This window comes from Pollicipes pollicipes, unplaced genomic scaffold, assembly GCF_011947565.3.
Source record: "Pollicipes pollicipes isolate AB1234 unplaced genomic scaffold, Ppol_2.1 Scaffold_3447;HRSCAF=4054_pilon_pilon_pilon, whole genome shotgun sequence".
In the NCBI taxonomy this organism is placed as follows: domain Eukaryota; kingdom Metazoa; phylum Arthropoda; class Thecostraca; order Pollicipedomorpha; family Pollicipedidae; genus Pollicipes; species Pollicipes pollicipes.
The window spans coordinates 31,209,371-31,233,400 of NW_023596297.1; the positions used below are offsets into that span (position 1 = coordinate 31,209,371).

Here is a 24,030-nt window from a genome sequence, read left to right on the forward strand (position 1 = left end):
GGAATGACGGAATAGAATTGTTCTGTTCTTTGGAAACCATCATCTCTGCTTTAAAAATGTAACCTAGTTGACTCAATAATTTAGATATATCGCATGATGTGTGGTATGCTAGAAGACGAGGTGGTCACCGTATCTGGTTGGAAAAACATGAGAAGCTCCATGTTTGTCGTGAAATTGCCACAATCGAGGCCTTCCGAGTACTGTTGTTCTTCATTGAACTTAATAATTTAGCGGCCACATCTCTGGTGCTGTTCGGTTGCGATGGTGGCGCTGGCCTGCTCTTACGTGCAAGGTCCGCTCCCGTATCACCCATCATTGTGCAACGAATGCGGCGGAGGGGTTGTGAGGTGCGGCGGTGTGGGGATGGCGCCGCGGGCGCGCCTTGTGGTGAAGTTTGATTCGGATTGAGCGCGGCTGGAATTGCGTGTGAGGGCCTACAAAGCAGCGACTAAGCTTCTGTGAAAGGTACGGAAGAAGGTACTGTCAGTCTGTAGACATCTGTACTTTTCTGTACTGATCGAACAGCTGTGATTTGTTGCGGGGACGCGGTTGCGGAGTTCCGAGATACGTAGTCATGCTGAGATTGGGACGGATGTTGCTATTATGTATAAAGGATATAATTTAGATGACCCTGTTGGCAATGTAAGCTGATGGGCGAAATCTACAAGAATCGTCACTCAGTGTTTTTGATGAACTGTGCTTCGTCCTGTTCATCATGTGTTGCCTTATTCTCACAATTTGTATTGTGGTAATCACAGCACGATTGATTTTTATACATGCTGCACACAAACTGACCAGGTACCATTTTGTCATCCAAAGGTAAAACCTCATATGTTGATTTTTGGTTGGTTGGCATCTATGTCATCTGATTCATCTACCCATGCTAAATTCAGTTAGTTAGTCAATCAGTGGAAGGTTTCACAAACTCCAGGCCCTTGTTTTAGCAAAGCAGTTGTGAAAACTTGATCAATTGGCTGAAGTATCTGAATTCAGCAGGAGTAGACAAGTCATGTGACAAAAAAATGCAAAATGGCCAGAAGTGAACACATGGAGTTTTACCTTTGGACAGCAGCATTGAGGTGATGCCATGCACTATGCACAACAGAGGGAGTGTGGTAAAAATACCACCAACCACCCCCAGGTAGTGCCAATAGCAAATGACATCAACAACCTAGTATGGCCGACTGGTCCCTGGGATTTAACCTAAATTTTACTGTACATAACCTGTTTGTGTGAGAGAGTGCATTGGGTGAGGGGGGGGGGGGGGGGCTCTGCCCCATGCTCAGCTGATTTCCCTACCAATCAATGGTCAGTACCATCATTTAGTGATTCCATGTAGGAACTGCAAAGGCACAGGCATTCATGGTCATAGGATGTAACACCAGTCTTGAAAAAACATGTGACTGAACACCCATGCAACATCTCTGCCACATTTTTTGTACTTGTGTGCCCTGAATGTGGGCCAACCCAAGCTGTGCTGAGGTTTTGATTGTTTTTTTTTAGATATATGTAATGATCTATTTTTTGCAGCAAATGATTCATATGATGTCAAAATTTCTTAAAATGCTGGTTATATGCAATGAAATAGGTGATGTTCACATTAAGCTTCTACCACTCTGATTTACAGTAAAAAGGGATTAACTTGTTTACTGCTGTTCCTACAGTGATAAGTCATTCCAGGCAAACAGTTTTAAATAAAGTCACATCTAATTCATGTACACCAAGGGATTCCAGAAATTAAACACAAGCACGTGCAGGGGTGCCTGTTGCACAGTGGCTGCATTACCCAGCTTAGAATCCAAATGTACATCACAGGCACCACATCCAGTTTGATGTGGCGCCTGTGTTTTCTGCCACAATGCCATATAGCTTTTTAGTGACAAAATTCCGCCGGTGGATGGGGATTTCAGGATTGGATGTTGGGGCTCAGGGCTTTCACAACATAATTTGCTTGGTATAAATCCTGATCACACATGCTTAATGATCTAAATGTGCTCAGACCACATTTTAAAGGAAGTGCCGGAGTGTAGCAAAGATTCTGTACTTGGCTTTCCCAAACCACTTGTAGTGGCAGGCAATAGCAAGCATTGTGTGATTTTGCTTCCTTGTCATGGTGGCATTTTATGTCAGTAGCCTGCTTCAGATGAAGTTACATGAAGCTAGCTGGAACTCTGATGTTGCACCTGAAATATGTAGGGCATAAAAAACATTATGTATACATGCAAGACTCCTACATGTGTTGTGCTGTAACTCCTACATATGCTACACTCCTACTTTGTGGGCTACTGGTGTTGGCACAGGCCATAGAGTGTTGCTATATCATGGTGCTGAAAAGCTCAGAATGTGATGATTCATGTTTATCATAGGGTTTAGTAAGGAAACTGCGCCTGGAGCAGGGGGTTAAAAGGTCTGAAAGTACACACAATGGAATGTGGTTTTGAGTTCATTGAGGGACTTGTGAAGTCAGGTGTGAAGAGGGGCTGAGCACCATAGTTTTGGAGATTTAGCATTGACTTTATGGGTGCTAACTGGCAAAAAATTAAAAATTGTTATTGCTCTGCACAAATTTGGAGAACTTTCATTGGCCCTGATGTTGTGCTTACATTCTATTGGTCATGGTTCACAGCTATGTTCATCCATGCATCCAAATGACACCCTGTTTTTACACAATTGGTCTACAAACGTTGTGCACTGAATGCTGTAATGGTCTTGATGCCATGATGGCATGGCCTGCTGTGCACACTGGCCACCCCTGAGTGGATGTGGCTTCCGCAAATGGTATGATTTTCATCTGTGAAATACCAGAGTCATGGGACATAAATAATTAGCTGTCATTCTGCCGACCACAATGATAAGTGTTCACAAGTGGCAGGAGATGTTTAACCCACTCAGGGATGCATTTTTCCCAGCAAAAATGGAAACCATTGTTTTATGAGGGTGAAAAATCACCATTGGTTTGAGATATACGCTATTTTAGGTCATGGCTTATATCACCTTTTGGGTTGCAGAAAGCAAACAGTGAAAAATGTAAGGTACAAAACAAAAGCATCCAATGAAAAAGTTAAGTTTGCACTGAGAGAAAATTGTGTGGCTTATCAGATTTTTAAAGTATAGTTATTATAATTTTTGCATGCAAGTATGCAGTTTATTTTTAAGTATCAGTGATGTGGGGCAACAACAGGCTTACTCCTTCATATATTATCTTGAACTTTCCCAGCTTGCATTTTTGCATGCATGTGAGGCATCAATGTTATTTTATCTGGTGCCAAAAATTGGTGGATCACATCTTCCCTTGGTATAGATGATGCTTGACCTGCCAATGGACATAATTTTTCTGTTATGGGGTGCGACGCTGTAATTATAATGCTCCAAACGCACTGTCTTGTAATCCTGGTGTGGGTGGGTAACTTAGCAATGCAGCAATGACAGATATCACGATATGCTCGTCTGGCCTCTCCAGTGCCATGGAATGAAGTATTTGTCCACAACCCAATGGTGGGCTGAAGTCAGTTTACGAGGGAGAAATCTATTGAAAGTCTGTTGAGAGACCCTCCCGTGCTTAGGTCCTCTGTCGGTAGCCAGTTGACAGCCAGCTTGCAACTTATGTGCCGAACGTGTTATGTGGCGGAGTGATATTTCATGCCTGGTGTTCGGCAGGGGGGATCGTTTTCAGCTGGTTCGCACGCTGGCTCGTGTCCTGTCAGCCTGTGGCGCGGTGCGTCCCAGGCTTGCGCAGCGTCTGTCATTCGGAGCGGACATTGACGCGGCTCCATCAGTTGCGCGCGCGCGTTCTACTGAGCGGTCGCTGTTGCGCCCCGTCGGATCGAACTCAGTCGCCGGTCGCCGCCGTCGATGGCATAGGCCGTTTCCATCGTTCGCAGCGCCGGTCGCAGCCGTCGCCGGTTTTAGCTGTTCTCGTCGTTCGCAGGATGCCAAGACGCACGAAGCTGTCGCGGCCACGCCCGTCGCCTCGCCGGACTGTGAGCCCCGAGCTGCCATGGCTGGAGCCGCCCGGCCGCGTCGGCGGTCAGCCAGACGGCGGCTCGGCCGCAGAAGGCGGCGGCGAGGCGGCGCCGTGCCCGCCGCGCACGCGCGCGCCGCCGGCCGAGCGCGAGGGCGAGACGGACGGCGCCCGGCCGGCGCTCGCCTCGTCCCCCTCCTGGGACGACCCGGCGCTGCTGTCGGGCGTCAGCGTTGGCGCAGGCGACGACCGGCCGCTGGTCGCCGGCGACCTGGCCTGGGCCAAGTACGGCGCCGGGTTCTTTCCGGTGCTTGTGACGCGCGTCGCTCGCAAGAGGGTGTCATACAAATTCATATACGATCTGGTGACGCAGAAAGACGCGCGCGTGTTCAGGGCGCAGAGCAAGCAGCTCAGGGCCTTCACGTACCAAGAGAAGCAGCGTCAGCTGAGCGCCCCTGCAAAACCGTACATTCGCGAGCAGGTGCGGGTTACCGTCGAGGCGGCTGAGGCGTTCCTGGTGAGCTCCGAGGCGGACCAGCCGGAGGAGTTTTTCAAGTTCAAGTGCGATTATATTACGCGATTGCGCGCCAACTCGGTGTCGCCGATAAAGAAGGGCGGTCCGGCGCCGCCACCGGGGTCGCCGGTACCTCCCTGGCGTGTCGCCGGAGCGTTCCGGCATGATGACGAGGAGGAGGACGACGAGGACGAGGATCAGGAGGACGACGACGAGGAGGAGGAGGACGCCGAGGGCGTATGCAAAGCGCTGCCGTCGGGACCGCCGCTGAGCGACCGCCAGCGTGCCGAGCAGCAGGAGTACGTTGGCCGCCTGCTGGAGCAGATCCAGAGCCAGCCGTGCCGCGACCGTCTGGCCGCGGCGCATGCGGGCGCGGTGCCGTGCTGGCGGCGCGAGGCGTTCAGGCGCGGCGAGTGGCGCCGCCTGCTGCTCGCCAGCGGCTGCAGCGACCTGAGCTCGTGGCCGGAGTTGATGAAGGCGGCGCTGCTGGAGATGGACAAGGTGGTGGAGGCGCTGCCGGCGGCGCCACCCAACGAGCGGCGCCGTTACGCCAGCGAGGTGATGCTTCCCGAGGCAGTCATGTTCGCCGCCGGCCGGCTGGCTGACGGGCCGCGCTCGGCGGAGGAGCTGGAGCATGAGCTGGCTCTGGGCCGCTTCCAGAACTGAGCAGCGGGGCCGCGCGACCGGGTCAGGAGCCGACGGACGGCCCTCTGCCGGATGGCCTCGGCCGCTCACACTGCGTGGATATGTGATGATGCAGCACTTGGGCACACGCGGAAGTAACGTACCATGTCCCCCTGGGTACGTATGGTCCAAACGTCGCACAAAATACTCCGAAAGACCAGCAGTTCTTGTAAATGTAATACCGGGACCAGTATTCACCGCGCGATGGAGACAACCACTGGAAGAATGGCGTTAGGACTAAGCCTTCAGTCCACGAAGCCCACAAATGTAAGCAAGACAATGTCAAGCATGATTTATTAAAAGCCGCTGGCATGTAACTTCAGAACCGTCGCCGACACTGCCGTGTCCGAGTAACTTGGAACTGTCGCCACACTGCTGCGTGCGAGTGCTCCGGAACTGTCGCCGACACTGCTGTGTCTGAACGATCCGGGAACTGTCGCCGACACATCGGTTGTCATTCACGGTTCGGGCTTTCCGCCGATTCCACCGATCTCGTTTACCGACGCCAGGAGCGTTATGGCGTTCCCCGTCGTTATTCATAACCCACCGCCACATCTGGTGGTGGGCTTTCCACCGATTCCACCGATTTCGTGTACCGACACCAGCAGCGTGATTAGATTACATTATCACGACCGTGTACCTGGCAACCTCTGCTAGTCACCTTCAGTTCAGGGCGCGCCAAGCGCGATAATTAGGATCATGTGTCCAACGGCTGTCTTGAGGCGCATAAACATGAACATGTTTGGCTCTGTGTATTCACTCGTGAGATTTAACCAGCGAGATTGTGGTGTGCCTTGCGTGCCGCTGTGGTGCGGCCGGTGTCGCCACAAACGTCTTCCCCTACTTGACATTCATTTGAGTTTGATTTGGTTCGGGGTTTTGACGGGTTCAAGATTTGCGCGTTGCGATGCGTCCATCCCTTTGTTACGCTTACGCTGTTGATGACGCTTCGAGTGCTGTTATTGAAGCACGTGGTTTTTGCTGACTCGTCTGCTGATCAATACACTGTTGATGCACACCGCGTTTTTCAGAACTACGGTGGGATGAGAACGACGTGATAGCTGTTTGAGGCTGGTACCATCCACGATGCCTCCTGGTGACGCGTAGTCTGGGTGGCTGGTTCATGCCGATCTCCACAGCCGCGTGTGTTTTGGCAGCAAGTTCGCTAGTGTCCAGCTAGTGCTAGTATCCTTTGTGAGCTGGTGAGAGCCGGTGACGATGCTGCTGCCGCGCCCTCCTCTGGACGATTCTGCAGTCCGCTCGCATCGGTCCCGGCTCACACCATCTCCGCCGGCTCCTGCCGCTGGTTGTGTTCGGTCCGCCGTCCGCCACTGCCTCGCCGCCAGCGCGCTGGCCTTCTCCGTGTCTGGTCTCCACCGGCAGCGCCCGATGGCCATGGCAAATATTCGCCGGATGTGGTCCGGGCATGACCGCTGCCTGTCCCGGGCCGCGATTTCGCACGTTTTATGGGTGCGGTGTGGAGCGGTGAATCGTCAGGGATGTCTGGTGGGGAGTGTGCTGGGGTAGGCTTATACGTGATAAATTACTGTTACGGTTTAGGGCGGGGTCATCGGCTGATGGGTCGGCGCGGGGACAGGTCATATTTCGGGTCTGTTCGTCCCATGACAATGATATTTCAAGTGCGTGGGAGACTGAGAGATTTGAGCGACACTACCCGTGTCTGCAATTTTGGCTATCGCTGCGAAAGCTCAGCTTGCTATGCTGCCACGGAGTTGACGTAAGGTCGCCGTATTACAAGAGACTTCCAATTACTTGTCAATTTCAATCTCAGCGAAATGCTGTCATTGTTCGGCAGTGTGTGGAGAGGTCTGAAGCACCAGGGATTTTCGAACACAACATGTTAAGTTCGCTGGCTGGCACGGGCGCAGGAAGCACATGGGGAGCGCCAGGTGTGGCTCCAGCTATCGCCTGTGGAAGGGACGCGTGCCGGTCTTGGTGCAGTGGTGCGGGGCAGGTGCCCGGTTGTTCGGCATTTCCCACGGGGAGCGACAAATTTCATCACACCCCTATAATCATAATCCTCATCTATAAACATTTTAAGGGGACGATACGCTTGCTGCAAGGTGTTATACCTTGTACCTTGTACATGCTATCTTCAACCGACAGGAATGCTCACAAAGTAAACCACAAACCCAAAGTGTTTGCTTTCGGTACCTTCAAGCTTTGATCGTACAAAAATGGAATCGAGCTTCAGCGTCTGCAGGGAACGGCATTTTTATGAAAAAGTTGTATCGCTGGGTGTTATTCTTATTAATTGTGGTATACTACAATAACGCAATAGCCCAAGATGCAACCACGCAATTTCTGCTGGCATATAGATAACAGCTGGTAAATGTTTTGCCCTGGATACGGCAAAACTTGCAAAGCCTTGTTCATCCCTCTAGCCAGCCCTACCGACGCCCAAGGCCGAGTCAGCACGCGACGGGCGCTCAGCTTCCCCGCCGTTTCAGATGGTGTTCCGGCGCCCACGGTTACGGCTTCAGCCGAACGTGGTGGCGCGGCCAGCGCCACGCGAGCCAGACGCGACACCGGCCGCTGCCGCCGCGCCCGCCGCCGCGCCGCCCGCAAAGCCGCGTCCCCAGCTGCCGGCCCGCTTCAAACGTCTGGCGCCACGCCTTGACGTGGGCCGCGGGACTGCTGAGGCGGCCCGTGAAGAGGGCAGCACCAAAGAGCCGGCAGGTGGCAGCACTGGAGAAAACGTACGGCCCGCGACCGGTCCTATCTCGTAAGTGATCGGCAGGTGCACTCGGTCGAAATGAGTGGCCGCCGCAGCTTGTTTGTAGTGTATTGAAGGGAGACAAGACACGCTATCGTCTCAAAAATGACGGCAAATTGATCCTGGCGGCCGTCAGGCACTTTGACTCACAGGAATATGTTCGGACTTACCTAACACCTGCGATTCTTTGAGCTCTTGGCGTGTATTGAAGTCGTGGGTTTCTTTAATAAGGGCGTGAAGGTTTATCTGAGCGAACTATATTCAAATCGACGACAGATCTGTCGTCTTGTCGGAACCATCATATATCTCCCAATGTTCAGTTCGTCAGACCACGATGCACATCAGCAAGCAGCAAGAAGTCCCGTCACCACCACTGCTGTCTACTAACCCAGTCCTTCGCCCGCTAACCACTCGCTACGTCTGCACAGTTTGTCCCTGCCTTCCGACTTGTACAACGTGGCGCCCCGCCCACCCCGACCTAACGCGAGCCGTCTGGCACCGGCAGCGGGCCGCCGGCGGCGCCAGAGGCAGCGGCCTCGCCGTCCGCGCCCCCGGCGGAGGCGGAGGTGGCCTGCCCGGCGCCGGCCAAGCGGCCGCGGCTGGACTCGGCGCGGTGGCCGGACGAGCCCGCCGTGCCGGAGGGAGAGGCCCCGGCGGCCGAGGCGCCGCCGCCGCCGCCGCAAACGCCGCCATCGCCGCCGCAAGCGCCGGTGCCAGCTCCGGAGCGTTCCCCGCCGCCGGCCCGCCAGCCGCCGCCGCCGCCGTCACCGCCGCCGCCGCCGCCGCCGCCGCTCCCGCAGCCGCCCTCGCAGCCGGTGCCGTCGTCGCCGCCACCGCCACCGCCACCGCCACCGCCGTCCCAGGCGGAGGCGGACAGCGCCGAGCTGGACCCGGACGACCCGGTGCTGGCACTCACTGAGGTCGACCTGTGCCTGCGCAAGCGGTTCAACACGACACGGTGAGTGATGCGGGAAAGCGGGGGGGGAGGGGGGGGGTGATCGGTGGCGGCACTGGAGCGGCCGGGGCCTGACGTGTCACAGTGACGCCAACAGACTGGTGGGTAGTGATGGAATGCTTCGGTCTTCGCCCCCAATGTGTATGTGCAGTTTCGTTGGCAGGGTTGGGTAGTGGGGCAGGCCAGATCGGGCTGTTGGAGGTAACCATTCTGTAGGAAAAATGGAGTAGCGCACACTGGTGGCAGCAGAAACCTGCACGTCCTCTGGCCTGGCGCATTCTTCGCCCCCTTTACTGATCGGCTCACGGCGAGTTGACAACAAAATGGAACTAGCGTTGGCCACACCCAACGCAAGTCTGGTTATTGCCGGCTGTCCGAGAAAGTAAATTTCGTCTCCGTCCGCGGAAAGTATCTTCGGGTTTAAACAGGCATGGACGTCCAACAAGTTATTCTGTATAGCTGAAAATGTGAATAATGCGCTAGCCAACAAAGAAATGATGCGGTTCGTGGTAATCACCCCTAGTCATATGAGCAGCTTCCCTACTATTGCACGACTTGTCTTGCCGTCCCGCTGGAAAAACGCGTCTTGTCAGAGACGACACAGTCAGCTCGGTCGCCACGGATAATGCATAGTTCTTTAGTCATCCCCTTTGAAGCCGCTGCATTGAAGTGGAAACAGTGTTAGTGCCGTTCGCGCATGCACTCACAAAGGTTCACCGTCAAATGCCAGGAGGCCGAAGAACAACAGCCGCGAAATCCTAGAGCAGATCTCGGAGCGGGTCAGCGACAACATGCCGATCCGTACGAAGATGATGATGAAGGACCTCATCTACTGGAACCCCGATACGGAGGCCATGTCCAACAGCAAGGAGAAGCCAGCCAGGAGGGGGCGCACTCGTCGGGACAGGTGGGCGCCCGGCGCTTCGGGGGCAGAAAATTACAGGCTCACGCGCGTGTTTTTTGTTCTGTCTTCTCGCGTGGGGATGCGCCCGAGTAGCCATGCCGCCAGTGTGGAATGAAGTCACGCAGTGGGATTGAAACGTGTGGTGTTTAGGGATAACCGTCGGGAAACTAGTTGTGTTCAGTGCCTCTGCTGGTGCTGCCGCGCCCGAGCCGGTGGCAGCTGCTGTTCGTCGCTGGCTCGGGGTCAGCCAGCACCTCGCCGCCATGGAGGCGGGACGCCCACTGACCCTCCCACCCGCTGCCACGCCGGCGGGACGCCCCCCCCCCCCCCCCCCGTGATCCTCGCACCCGCGGCCACGCTGGCGGGACCACTCTGACCCTTACACCCGCCGCCATGTAGGCGGGACGCCCACTGACCCTCCCACCCGCTGCCACGCCGGCGGGACGCCCCCCCCCCCCCCCCCCCCATGATCATCGCGCCCGCCGCCACGCTGGTGGGACCACTCTGACCCTCGCACCTGCCGCTATGTAGACGGGACGCCCACTGACCCTCCCACCCGCTGCCACGCCGGCGGGACGCCCCCCCCCCCCCCCATGATCCTCGCGCCCGCCGCCACGCTGGTGGGACCACTCTGACCCTCGCACCTGCCGCTATGTAGACGGGACGCCCCCTGACCGTCGCACCCGCCGCCAGCGCGAGCAGTGTGACGTCGAGCCGGACGGACGCGACGGCCGAAGACTCGGCGTCACAGAGACCGGACGACCCGGAACCGGATCCGGAGTTGGAGCCGGAGCCGGATCCGGAGCCGACGCCGGCTGACGAGGAGGAGCCCGAGGATGCCATGCCCGTGCCGCAGCTCAAAGTCGGCCCCGACGGCAGCATCGTCGTGGACGAGCAGTCACTGGTGGGTCGCCTCTCTGCACGTTAGTGGGGGGTCGTCCTGCTATGACGACCGATTCTGCTGGTCTGCTCAGGCTTGTCTTGCGCGATCTGACCAGCCTCACCAGTAATTAGCCGAGATGATGTCATGTGGTGCTAAGTGCGCTGGCTGCAATCTGGCCCAGCCGGGCTACGCGACCTGGTGAACTCGTCATCCTGATGTGTTTGCTTACGTTCGTCCTTTTGTTCTCTCTTGCCCCTCCATATGTGCGCTGTGCGCTCTGCTGAATTCATTGTGCTAGCAATGCGCATTTGACTAAGTATTCTACCTGGCGAGATTTGGCGGGCTCTCAACGAATCCTGCCGCTGGGGGTCCGTAACGTAGCCCGCTCCGTCGTACACGTCAGACGCGGGCTCTGGTCGCACTGCGCGGTGGTGTCGGCCGCTGTCTGCGGGGTGTGCTGCTTGCCTGTTGGAGGCTGCCCCGCAGTCTACACTGCCGGCTCGAGGACGTCTCGCAGGCAGCAGATGTCTCCGCGGCTCATGCGTCATCTAGCGGGCGCTGACGCCTCGTCATAGAGCGTATCATCTCCGAACGATCAGGCGGTCTGCTTCAGGGCATATCTCGGCGCCTATTACCGATCACTGATGATCACCGGTGATCACCGCTTATCATCGATGATCTTTCGACGGTCGGTCGCGAAGGGTGTTCTGGCGGCCCGTCACAGCGTTCTCTGGGCGGCGTCACGCAGCTTGCCGTGACGACTCGGCTCGCGTCACGCCTGCGACTCGTCGCGCCTCCCGGCCAGACGACCCGTCACACGAACCGCCCCGGCGCCGGGCCCGCGGCGCCCTCGCGCGGCCTCGCTCGCCACGCGTACCTGCCGCGCGACCAGCGCGGCGCGCCCGTGACGGGGCCGCCGCCACCCGCAGGTGGTCAAGACAAGCCAGCAGCGGCAGCGCGATCAGGAGCTGTCGTCGGAGCTGGTGCGGGACCTCACGGGCTCGCGCATCTCCTTCAACGGCTACCGGCAGCGGCGCCAGATCAACGAGTGGAGCATCAAAGGTACGCGCCGCCGGCGGTCGCCCCGGCCGGGCGGGCTCGGCGCCGGCCGGCGGTGGGCTGGCCACCGACCTCGCCGTACCACGGCTGGCACTGCGGCAGGCTGGCGATGGGAGACGGGCTGATTTGGGGAAGATGAGGGGCGCGTCGACGCCGAAAACGTGCAGCACTAGGGCGTAGGGAGCGTGGGTGTGTGGGATGTTGACGACGCACGGGTGCGGATGTTGTTACGGCGGGGGGGGGGGGGGGGCATGAGCCGGGGCGCCTTTGAGGCCGGTCACAGGTTGTACAGATTCTGTATTTCCTTGTGATTGTGATTCCGTGAGCGGTGACTGCGTCACGCTGGTTGTGTTACACACAAGCTTACCGGCGCTGCCAACAACTCCGCAAAGCGCGGTTGTAATTTAAAACAGATCGTTGTATTTATCAATGACAGGCGAGATGGATGGTGACACCCCACGAGCCTGTGCCCACTTGAATGTCTGACAAATTTGATTTAGGACGTTATCTTTTTCTGACGCTACGATCGTAGGCTCGGTCTTTTGCTTCAGTCAGCGGGACCCATGTGGTGATTAAGAATGGGAAGGAAAGGGAAGAGTTGCATGGCAAATTCACAAAAAAGGTTGTATAGGTGTCACAAGGGATGTATGGTTGTGAGTGGAACATCATCAAGTCACCACAAACCTCATGTTGGTCGAATGCTTAGCTTTTTCAGACCATGCCACGCCAGTCTGGTTTGTTATGTTCTTCTGGCCTTTCATGTGGTCAAAGTAGTGCACGCCATCAGTTAACACCAGGTTAACTTAATACAGTGACCGGGCACCCGCTGTTTTCATACATTACTTAACTCAAACTGCCATCTCAAAACGTCTGGCGAACGGCGTTAGTTTGGCTGCAAAGTTAGCGGCATGCCGTTGGCGTGGCCGGTTGAATAAGACGCTCTGTACACCACCGGCCCGCACGGGCCACGCCGCACTCCTCCCGGACGTGAAGCAGGCCACTAGACGGCTACTGAAGTGGTCTGCCGTGATTTATGAGGCTGCAAACTTTGTTTCGCCGGCCGTCGGTGATTTTGCGCATGTTCGTCGTCAGTGTAACTGGATTGGGCGGGTAAGTTGCCAGATTGGCTGGCCCATCCAGCAGCCGAAGCGGAGTTAAAACACTGTGTGCGGCTGAGAGCGGTCCGTGAGGTCTGAGAGCCGACCCCGAGGCACGCGAGAGGACTGGGCTCACCGCTGGGCTGCCCTGCCATCGGTGGGTGCTCGTGATGCAGCTCACGTTGTGCGGCGAGTCAAGGGAACCCCATTTCATGTCACACTGCGTGCCATTGCTGGAACTTATGTTGAGTCGTGGTGAGGCACTGTCCCTGCTTTGTCTGTGGCGCTGGGTGGGGTTGGTTGTGTCGTTACTTGGATGTGCTTTGATCTTGGGTAGCTCATGGAGACACGTGAGACGGCGGTTGTAGCTGTGCAGTGCGAATGATGCAGCGTGCGCTCTTCCATACCTTTATTATCACCTGCCACCTCCGCCGCCCAGCCGGGGCCAGCACTGCGTTGATCTGGCTATGACGTCAGAGCACAACTTCGCTGTAGGTGTGACGTTCTGGTCAGCTTGCCGAAGATGACGGCACATCAATGGGGGAGGGGGGGGGGGGGGTGGTCCGCGTTGTAGAGAGCTCGAAGTTCTCCAGTTTAGCCTGTTTAAACTATTGTGACGTTACCGTGCGCTGCCCCTCACCGGCCGGGCCTGTGACGTCCGGCGACAGCTGTCCAGGCCGTGACGTCGCTGTGTGCTGGTTGCAGAGACGGCCCGGTTCTACAAGGCGCTGAGCACAGTCGGCACCGACTTCTCCATCATGCAGCAGCTCTTTCCCAAGCGGAGTCGCGTGGACCTCAAGAAGAAGTTCAAGAAGGAGGAGCGCAAGAACCCCCACTTGGTGGAGCGGGCGCTCACAGAGGACATGCAGTACGACCTCACCATCTTCGACAACGACGGTCAGTGTCGGGAGAGGGGAAGACCGTGTGGTCGTGACATGCCATTTCCCTGGAAAGCAAAGGTCACCGTGTCTCCTCACTGGGCCGGGCGCGGTTCAGGTATGCCAGCCACCAGATTTAAGATGCAAGGGGGATGCTGTTTCAGCAGTGAAATCGTACTTCGTTTATAGGTAATATTTTGCATTGGAGCAAGCGGTGAATGTTTATAAAGGAAATGTCTGTAATAGCTCTCTGCTCTATTTCCCCGCGAAAATAATTTGCGCGGACAGGTATCCACGCCACTGCGTTGGGGAAACCCCCAGGCTACAATAGCACGGCGTCAGTGGCCAGGGATATTGTGCGGTGACTGTGTGACGCGTCCTGTCCGTAAACACGGCCGGACGGCGTCCCCACACGCCGCATCGGTGTCAGAGCACTGCCGACGCTGGCTGCAGCCAATAGGCCCCCCGCCGGTCGCGCACGGCGGCCAGGTGCGTTACGGTCGGCGGCCAGACGTCCGGGCCCGGCTGATTGCCAATACCGGCGCCACTGGACGACCGCCCGGGCGGCGACCCGCCCCTCCCCCTCCCCTTCCCCCTCCCCCGGCGCCGTGTTTGCCTCGCGTCGTTCGTTGACCGTCTCGAGGCGTGTTCTCGCGCGCGCGCGCGCCGGCCGAGTGTTTGCTTGCCCGCGGCGTCCGGGGTCGGACGCTGCGGAGGCTGAAGTGGGATCAGAGCCAGCTACGGCCTCTGTGGTCGCCGGAGGCGAGGACATACGCCCCCCGCCCCTCGCCCCCTCCCCCCATGGGGAGAACATCGGCTGCGGCCGACGGGCCATCTCTGTAACCTATGGCGGCAGTCTGCTGTAACGTTAACGTAGGGGACTAGGGGGTTAACATAGGGTTTAAGTGGACTGTAAGGTGCGCCGATTCAGGTGAAATGAGCGGAACGATGATGAAGGCACGCGCACAGGTTTCTCGACTGGGAAGCATGTGGTGTTGGCTGTTTCGCATTCGTCTGAAAGTGCTGAAGATTTCTCTGACCGGTCATTAAAAAAAAACGATGGCACGTGGTCCAGGCCTTGTTTGTGGATCGGAGGTCTTGCTAAGCATGCCTGGTAGCAAAAGCCATGAGTCCAACATTCCAGCAGCGTTCCAAGATTCGTCCAGAGGGGTGTGAAGGATGCAAAGCTAGGTTCATGCTATTAGACTTCTGTCTCTCCGATGGCCACCATACACAAATTTCGTCGGCTACTTATCCGTCGTCATTGACCCCGAACGCTGCCATCTGACCTACCCAGCCCATTTACCCGGCCCCGAGGCGTCTGATTGATGCTGGGTCGACCTTCGCCCGGCTCGATGCTGATTGGCCGATTGTGATCGAGGGGAGGGGCAGCAGGCAGGGATACCCTACCCGGGTGCGATAGTGGCCGAATACTGCGACACTTCATGGCAATGGTGACATTCCAGTTGAACGGACAGTTTTTGGCGAGCGGTGTCGACATGCCGGGTGCCGCCAGGACACTGCGCCTCTGCCTGGGCGTGCTCCTGCTGACCGGTCACACTCGGACCGTCTCGGAGCGCGGGTTGACGCAAAGCTGACGCTTGTGCGGCGGGCGGGGTCGAGTGGGGCCTCCGTGCCGGCGCGGGTCGGCTAGGGTCTCCGTGCCGGCGCGCGGGTCGGTTAGGGCCTCCGTGCCAGCGCGGGGGTCGGCTGGGGTCTCCGTGTCCGGCGCGGGTCGGCTGGGGTCTCCGTGTCGGCGCGGGGGTCGGTTGGGGCCTCCGTGCCGGCGCGGGTCGGCTGGGGTCTCCGTGCCGGCGCGCGGGTCGGTTGGAGCCTCCGTGCCAGCGCGGGGGTCGGTTGGGGCCTCCGTGCCAGCGCGGGGGTCGGTTGGGGCCTCCGTGCCGGCGCGGGTCGGCTGGGGTCTCCGTGCCGGCGCGCGGGTCGGTTGGGGCCTCCGTGCCGGCGCGGGTCGGCTGGGGTCTCCGTGCCGGCTCGGGGGTCGGTTGGGGCCTCCGTGCCGGCGCGGGGGTCGGCTGGGGTCTCCGTGCCAGCGCGCGGGTCGGCTGGAACCGCCGCGCCAGTGCGACCGACGCGGCGCCGTCAGCCGCGAACCGGGCTGTGGCGGTTCGCGTGTCGGCCGCAGCGGAAGCTTCGACTCCTGACCGCCTGCTGAGGCTGGCAGCTCCCGTCGTCAATGCTGAGAGAAACTGGCGTGGCAAAACTGTCCGGACAACCGTCCAGTGCAGAAACGCTAAAATTATGGTAATTGAAGCGTAAGTTGATGCGGCCGCTGCCACCCACCCCTTACCGTGGCCTCCTCCTGCGCCCGCGAGTGATGTCCGGGCGTGGCCTCGTGTCCGGTTGGAGACAGTGACGGTTGAACGCGTCGGCTGGGAGAAATACGCCGCTGTCTGGCCGGCAGCCGACCGCTGCGGTCTGGCCGGCAGCCGACCGCAGCTGTCTGGCCGGCTGCCGACCGCCGCTGTCTGGCCGGCTGCCGACCGCCGCTGTCTGGCCGGCAGCCTTCTGCCACTGTCTGGCCGGCTGTCGACCGCCACTGTATGGCCGGCAGCCAACCGCCGCTGTCTGGCCGGCAGCCTTCTGCCACTGTCTGGCCGGCTGCCGACCGCCGCTGTCTGACCGCCGCTGTCTGGCCGGCTGACTGACAGCCGCTGTCTGGCCGGCTGGCGGACGGCCGCTGTCTGGCCAGCTGCCGACTGCCGCTGTCTGACCGCCGCTGCCTGACGACCGCTGTCTGGCCGGCAGCCGACCGCCGCTGTCTGGCCGGCAGCCTTCTTCCACTGTCTGGCCGGCTGCCGACCCCCGTTGTATGGCCGGCAGCCGACCGCCGCTGTCTGACCGCCGCTGCCTGGCCGGCTGCCGACCGCCGCTGTCTGACCGCCAAACTACGCCGGTCTCGGTGGGAGCCATCGTCGGCGCATAAACAGCGGTGTATGCCGCCCCAGAGAGTAGTTCCCGGCCCAGCCGAGGACCCAGCCCCCTGTTGTGGCTCGCTCCCGCTGTTTGTTAGGAAGCTGGCGAAATTGGCGAGTGCCGTGGTTTCTATGGGTGGGTGTGAGCCATGCCTGCCCACGGCGGCCAAGATGCGACCTGCCGATTTTGCCAAGGACTAGGGAGACCACTCCGTAACAGAAGTGGAGGGGACTGTCGCGCCGCTGGCTGCGGTCCGCGTTCATCGGTAGAGATCCACTCAATCAATGCGTTCGCGAAAGTTCTGGACGGCCACGGCGCCCTTGGGTTCTGTATGGTGGTGTGTTAGTGGGTAACCCCCCCCCCCCTTCCGCGTGCATAGTGCTAATCTGGATAGCGGATGATATGAATTACGTGGCAATGGGGGGGAGGATTGTTGTTCTGGTGGGGGGGGGGGGGCCTATGCTTGATACTCTGGACATGGACGCTAAAGGTATGATCACAGAAACGTAAACGATACTTCCGGCCACTTTTTGTTATTTCTGAGGGTCTTGATGTGGCGGTGACACGTGGCCTTGGCATGCTTTAGGGTATTAATGAGCACCTTGCCTGTGTGGCTTCTGCGCTCTGGGCACACTTGTCATCGTGAAGTTTTAATTTTGCGTCAATGTAATTGTCGACCATATCATTTGCTGATATCTTCAAGATCGGGAGAGCCTGTCCCCAAAGGCGATAGTCCTATTATCTGTCTTTCACTCCCCGTTCTTATTCATCCCCGGGCGCTGTCAAAAATAGTGGCCTTGGCACGCGTTTGTGGCAGGGCGTACTTTCCACCATAGTTGGCGCTGTACCAAAAAGCAGCGCTTATTTGTCCGTTGGTTCTTCTGCCAGCACCCATGTCTCCCTCAGCCGCCGTAAAAACAGATTGTTTGCGTATCGTTGGAAGTTGAGCGCACTTGGGGGAAACCTTCCCGGACGAGGCGGTAAAGTTGTGTGGCTGCCGTCATCACCAGACCCTCGTTATCACTTCTTAATGGTCCAGATTGTTGTTAGCTCAGCTGAGTGATGCATTTCCATTGTCAACAATCTGTAGACAATGCGTAGTTTAGCCGTCGCCACCCGCGTGGCATTGCCGTGTAGGCGCCGGGCACAAAACGCATTCCAGGAAGAGCGGACAGACTTAAATCGTTCATATTTCAGCCATTCATTTGCGTTGTAGCCCGATCGATACATCGCTGGAAAGAACATAACATTTTTGGAAGAATTCGTTCCGAATGGTTTGCACGGGTGGCTTTGGGTTCAGAGTACCTGCTAAGCATCTTCTTTTGCGTGTACACTGAACCAACCACCCAGTCACGTCGCTCAATCGAACGGCTCTGTTTTCCTCTGCTCTTTCACCAGTGCACTTCTCTTCTGTGCAGTGGTGCTTCTCGAGCCCCATCAGGCCTTGGATGAAAAATGTATTGACTGTTCACTAAACGTCTAAATGAAAAACCTCCTCGGTGCTTAACTAAATCTGATGGAAGAACGAAGGTCTAGGTTGTCGCTGGTCTGGGAGCCAGGAACTGCAGCGGATGCGCACGTTATGTTCGGACAGCGCGAGCTTCTTTTGTGAGCTCACTTTGAATGGAGGCAACTTGAGCGCTTGTCTTGCCATTCTAAGCGCAGTGGTCAGAGGCATGGTGTCGCGAAATGAGTTTAGGGGAGGGCTGGGCATTGAAAAAAAATGACGAAACGTACCCCAAGTAGCCAAGAGATGGGTTCCCCACGTATTCTGCCCACTTTCTTCTCAAAGTTGGGGGCTTAAGTGACTAGGAAACCACAATCCTGGTAAGGGGCCTGCTACTGGTCATTCTCTACCGGAGCCGGCAAAGAGGTCCGATGGGCGGTAACCCAGCAAGACATCTCTTACTTTAGCCGTCCCTACCGGGGTCGGCTCGTTGTCGTGGGGTGACGTCACCAGTCAGATTTTTAAGGCTGCTCTTTGTGATAAGCTTTTGCCCATGGTCCAAAATCGGGTTTCTCGATGTTGCTTTTCATGTTTTGAAATGGCATGCGAACTGCCTTTGCGTCTTCCCTGTTTTGTTTCGAAGTGCTATTTCACCATATTTTTCGACTCCCGTGTACGATGGTATGGTCTGTAGAGGCTGTTGCAGGCATGATAAATAGCATGAAGGTGGCTTTCAGGAAATTGTGGTGAATGGTGATGTCGTTTCCCGTGAAGATCGTCATGCGGGAGAAAATCCGTCCGCTTTTCCGGGAACTCCCGGCGTGGCTATGTCGTGATCTCCGTAACTCCCGGTGTGGCTATGTCTGTCGAGATCTCCGTAACTCCCGGTGTGGCTATGTCGTGATCTCCGTAACTCCCGGTGTGGCTATGTCGTGATCATCGTAACCGTCGAACTCCCGGTGTGGCTATGTCGTGATCTCCGTAACTCCCGGTGCGGCCATGTCGTGATCTCCGTAACTCCCGGTGTGGCTATGTCGTGATCATCGTAACCCCTGAGCTCCCGGTGTGGCTATGTCGTGATCTCCGTAACTCCCGGTGTGACTATGTCGTGATCTCCGTAACTCCCGGTGTGGCTATGTCGTGATCTCCGTAACTACCGATGGAGCTGCGCCGTGATCTCAGTGTGGTTGACAGGTGGGCTCACGTTCTGGAAAAGGCACGTACCTGGCTCGTCGCATGTAACTGGTCAAAACCGTCATGCGTGCACGGGCGGCCGTGCCGTATCATTACGTGACAGGTTAAAATCTTCCGGGCGTTATGGAGTCGGGCTTGCCCAAAAAGCAATGCCTTGAGAAGGACACTGAGGGGCGCCGGTAGTGTAGTGGTTAACGTGTCTGCGTTGACCACTGCACATCTGGGAAACCAGAGGTACGGGGTTCGATTCCCCGCTGTGTCCGCCCTTCCTGCCTGGGTGAGAGGCGGGCGGCGCCATATAGCCTCAGCAGCTGAGTGCGTCGTAAAGCCCCAATGATACACGAGAAGGACACTGAATCCGAAGCCAGTTCTGGAAAACGTACGGTCAAAACTGTGACAGATCATGCTAATGATTTAGACATCGTCAGATAACTGTGTTCCCCGTATAGATTCGAAATCCCTGACAAACATTCACACTTCCCAGACACCGATGTTGTGTCATTCTACCAAGGTGAGTGTTCAAAAACCAGCCTCTGGCTAGCAACGTCTCAAAACCGACAACGCTTAAACGTTGCCCAGGACACGACGTAGGACATGAAGTAAAACATCATACGAAATGTGCGTAACCATTGCAAACTTTCCATGCAGTTGTAAGCTTGCGCGCTGTCACTTGCCTGTGGGCTTGTTCTCTCCGCCCTTTGGTCGGGTCGGTGCGGACCCCGTCCCTTGCCGTTGCATCGGCCGCGTGCGTGACCGGGCCGCTCGGCGCTGGGCCACGGGATTAATGGCAGCAGCTCTGTAGCCGTATTGCCTGCGAACGACCCGGTGCGGGTGAGCGGCCGAGCAGGCGGCTGTCGCTGGCTGTCGCCGTGGCCGGCGCCGGCCGCGGCGTCTCTCGGGGATCTTCGGCCGCCGCGTGCCGGCAAATGGCCGGCTGTCGACGCGCCGGCCGGCGGCCGATTTATTCCGTCGGTAGAATCCCGACCGTCGTTTGATGTAAGCGGCAGTCGGAAAACGGGACACGCCTCGTGCCGGCGCCGCGGTGCCGCCTGTCCGGAATTATGTTATCTGGCGCTGGGAAAGGCCGCCGGGAAGAGAGAGAGGCGCCGACAGTGTTGCTGGGTCTCGCTGAGAGAGCGATCGGACAATATAGCAGGTCCGGAGCGTAGTCGGTGGAAGCCCTGTTAGAGGTGGAAACCAGCTGACTGCTGGCTGCTTATTCATCTGCATATATGTTTGTTTGTCACGCAGACTGTCGTGCCTTAAGGCAGTAAAGCTGGGAGGCCCTACCGGGGAAGATTTTGCATATGTGACGCAGGCGTCTGGAAGCTTAACACATGCGTGGTGCCATCCACATGGTAGCAATTGCGCGGAGCTGCATTTTTTATCATTATCTATTAATTCCAAATATCTGATGTACCGTGCATCATTGCCTGGCCGAGTGGTCGTCCTTCGAAGGAGAATCGGGAATGGCACGCCAGCTGGTTCCTGCCGCAGGGGCCGGTGGCTCCACGCCTGCCGATAATGCCATGTTCGCGCCACTGTCGCCACCCGCCACTCCCACCACTGCCGATGCCTGCTTACCACCGCTGCTACCTCCCACCTCCCACCGCTGCCGCCACCCACCTCCTATCACTGCTGTCTCCCGCCTCCCACCGCTGCCGCCACCCACCTCCTATCACTGCTGTCTCCCGCCTCCCACCGCTGCCGTCTCGTACCTCCCACCATTGCCGCCACGCACCTATCACCGCTACCTCCCGCCTCCCACCACCGCCGCTTCCTACCTTCCACTGCCACCGTTTCCCACCTCTCATCACGGCCGCCCACGATCTCCTACCACCGCCGCTTCCTACCTTCCACTACGACAGTGTCCCACCCTGATCACGGCCGCCCACTACCTCCCACCACTGCCTCCATCCCACCACTGCCCTGCTGGTGCCGCCTTGGGGGATGCCAGCCGCGTCTGATCTGACCGCGTCCCCTGCCGTCGTGGCCTGCCGCCTCTGATTGTCCCTGCCGTCGCGGCCTGCCGCCTCTGATTGTCCCCTGCCGTCATGGCCTGCCGCCTCTGATTGTCCCCTGCCGTCATGGCGTGCCGCCTCTGATTGTCCCCTGCCGTCGTGGCCTGCCGCCTCTGATTGTCCCCTGCCGTCGCGGCCTGCCGCCTCTGATTGTCCCCTGCCGTCGTGGCCTGCCGCCTCTGATTGTCCCCTGCCGTCATGGCGTGCCGCCTCTGATTGTCCCCTGCCGTCATGGCCTGCCGTGTCTGATTGTCCCCTGCCGTCATGGCCTGCCGCCTCTGATTGTCCCCTGCCGTCATGGCCTGCCGCCTCTGATTGTCCCCTGCCGTCGTGGCCTGCCGCCTCTGATTGTCCCCTGCCGTCGTGGCCTGCCGCCTCTGATTGTCCCCTGCCGTCATGGCCTGCTGCGTCTGACCGTCGTCCTCCGTCCGGCAGTCTGGGAGAGCACCGTGGAGCAGTGCAAGTCGACGGCACAGAGCCAGCGCAGCGCGGCGCGGGCCGAGCGGCGAGAGGTGCGGGCCAAAGACGTCACGGCGCTGCGACAGGAGAAAGCGACCGTGCGTCGTCCGCCCAGAGCCATCAAGGGTGAGTGGAGAACGGGCCGGGGAAGCGGGCACCGCGCTGGCCGCGGGCGTCGCCTCCACATCGGGGCGCGTCTCGGCGTGTGCGCTGCAGACGGCGGTGATTTGAAGCATGGGGTGAGATAAATTGACGGACTTGCGTTGCGATTGTTAGGGGGACGGCAGTCGTGCTGAGACCGGCCAGGCCTACCCGCCCACACGGGTCGGTGGTGTCAATCATGGCCTGCTGTTTCCCACGCGCCGCTCGGTATTCTACCCTAGCGTTAGACGTATGTCGTGACCCTCTCACGCTTCCCGTCCGGTCACCATATCTGTAACCGTAGTTGATCGCACTACAGCGACCGACACAATAATGATGCGACGTGTAGTGCATGTGTCGGGTAGTCCAACACAAATGCAAGTATGGTGTGGGCGGGGGTCCACATCTCTGGCTCTCCTGTGGTGTGGAGTGTTATGCTGTGTTTTGTTGGTGGAAATTCGATTATTTTCTTCGATTAGTTATTCTTATATATATATATATATATATATATATATATATATATAATTAAATTCAAATATCGATTTGTTGTAGGGGTGGCTTTAAAATCAGTCTTTGCCAACGATAGCTTGTTTTTGAACTACTATTGTGTGTTGGCACGTTTTGCAGCGTCGTGTCCTGAAGTGTGCCTTGCTCTTCGGCGCTGAGCTGTGCCGATCACTGACGTCCCTGTGTCGGTCTTGCCGCAGCCGAGGAGTCCAGCGCCGCCGCCGACATGCTGGAGAGTATGGCCGGCGAACCGCGCCGTGCGCGCCGGCCACCGCCGGGCCGCGAGAACGTACGGCCGCCGTCGGCGCGGCCGCCGTCGGCTCGGGCGCCGGCCGCCACCTTCGACGTGACGAACCCGACGGGCGTCGGCCGGCCGCCAGCGGCGCCGGCGGCCGGCTCGCTGCAGTCGGCGGCCAGCTCGCTGCAGCTGACGGCCGCGCAGTCCAGCGGCGTGCTGCAGCTGCCGGCAGGCGTCAACCCGCAGAACCTGCTCATCATCGCGTCGCCGTCGCCCGACCGGCCCGACGGCCAGGTGCTGCATGTGTACATGATCCAGCCGCCGCCCGGTCAGCCATCCGAGGTCAACGTCACGCTGCAGCACGCGCCGCCCGTCGCCGCCGACCAGGATGTGCCCGACGCTGAGATGAAGGCGGCGCCGCTAGCGGCGGCGGACGGGGCCACGCCGGGGCCGCCGACTGAGCTCCGCGCGGCGGCTGAGGAGGCGCCGACAGGCACCGAGTCGCTGTTGCGGTCGGGCCCGGGCGACGCCGCTGCAGGCGACACAGAGCAAGCTCCAGCCGCCGGCGAAGGCGAGGCAGTAGGCGGAGAGGACGGCGAAGAGGAGGCAGCTGGGGACAGAGGTGGTGAAGATGGTGCGGCTTTGGCTGTTGGGGACGGGGTGGATATAATGGCTTCGGAGGGAGAATGGACAAAAGAAGGCAAGTGTTTTCGTCTTGAGGAGGGAGCGGAGGCGACCAACTCTGGTGAAGGCAATGTGTTACGCATCGACGAGGGAGAAGGCAAGACGTTACCCCCTGAAGATAGGGACAGAGAAGGCAAGACGTCACCTCCCGAGGAGGTGGCCGGAGAAGGGAAGACGTTACCTCCCGAGGAGGTGGCCGGAGAAGGAAGACGTTACCTCCCGAGGAGGTGGCCGGAGAAGGAAGACGTTACCTCCCGAGGAGGTGGCCGGAGAAGGCAAGACGCTACCTCCGGAAGAGAGGGGTAGCGATGGCAAGACGTTACCTGCTGAGGAGGGAGCAAGGGAAGGCAACACGTTTCCGTGCCGCGGAGGGAGCTGGAGTGGTGGGTGCCAAAGAGGACAGGTTGGAGCGAGCGGCCCCCGAGGAGCGAGTTGAGATGATGGACACTACTGACGATGATTCAATACGTGTCGAAGAGAGCGTAGAGGCGATCAACTCCGATGACGTCAAATCACGACCTCTCGGGAAAGCAGCGCCAGTGGCAGTGGGCGGGCATGCAGAAGAGGTTGACAGCCTTGGAGCTCCAGCCGCAACCCGGCCGTTAGAAGTCACAAGTGTTGGAGAACTTGCGCGTGCTACTCAGGCTGCCGCGTCGGGCGCAGACATGATGGAAGATCTACGCACGCAAGCCAGATAGCGACCCGGATTGTGTAACGGGGGGGGGGGGGAGGT

General features: G+C 58.3%; 1 protein-coding gene and 1 long non-coding RNA gene across 2 annotated transcripts; both read left to right on the forward strand.

Annotated features, from left to right (window-relative positions):
* Window positions 1–265: 265 nt before the first annotated feature.
* Window positions 266–8,431, forward strand: LOC119092722 (uncharacterized). Its single transcript, XR_005093530.1, has 3 exons — window positions 266–465; window positions 7,631–7,905; window positions 8,402–8,431. It is a non-coding gene; the product is annotated as an uncharacterized LOC119092722 (long non-coding RNA).
* A 288-nt stretch (window positions 8,432–8,719) lies between these two features.
* On the forward strand, window positions 8,720–23,196 carry LOC119092432 (transcription factor TFIIIB component B'' homolog). The gene is made up of 9 exons (XM_037215393.1): window positions 8,720–8,854; window positions 9,582–9,758; window positions 10,449–10,659; window positions 11,568–11,700; window positions 13,500–13,691; window positions 21,704–21,853; window positions 22,576–22,658; window positions 22,836–23,003; window positions 23,152–23,196. Exons 2-9 carry the CDS (start codon window positions 9,643–9,645, stop codon window positions 23,194–23,196), a joined length of 1,098 nt encoding a protein of 365 aa, XP_037071288.1. The 5' UTR covers window positions 8,720–8,854; window positions 9,582–9,642.
* Window positions 23,197–24,030: the final 834 nt, after the last annotated feature.

Coding starts and splice junctions, on each gene's coding strand:
- LOC119092432 (XM_037215393.1), top strand. CDS start 9,643: ATGCCGATCCGTACGAAGATGATGATGAAGGACCTCATCTACTGGAAC. Junction 10,660..11,567: donor TCGTGGACGAGCAGTCACTG/GTGGGTCGCCTC, acceptor CGCCACCCGCAG/GTGGTCAAGACAAGCCAGCA. Junction 22,659..22,835: donor GCCGGCCACCGCCGGGCCGC/GAGAACGTACGG, acceptor GGCGTGCTGCAG/CTGCCGGCAGGCGTCAACCC.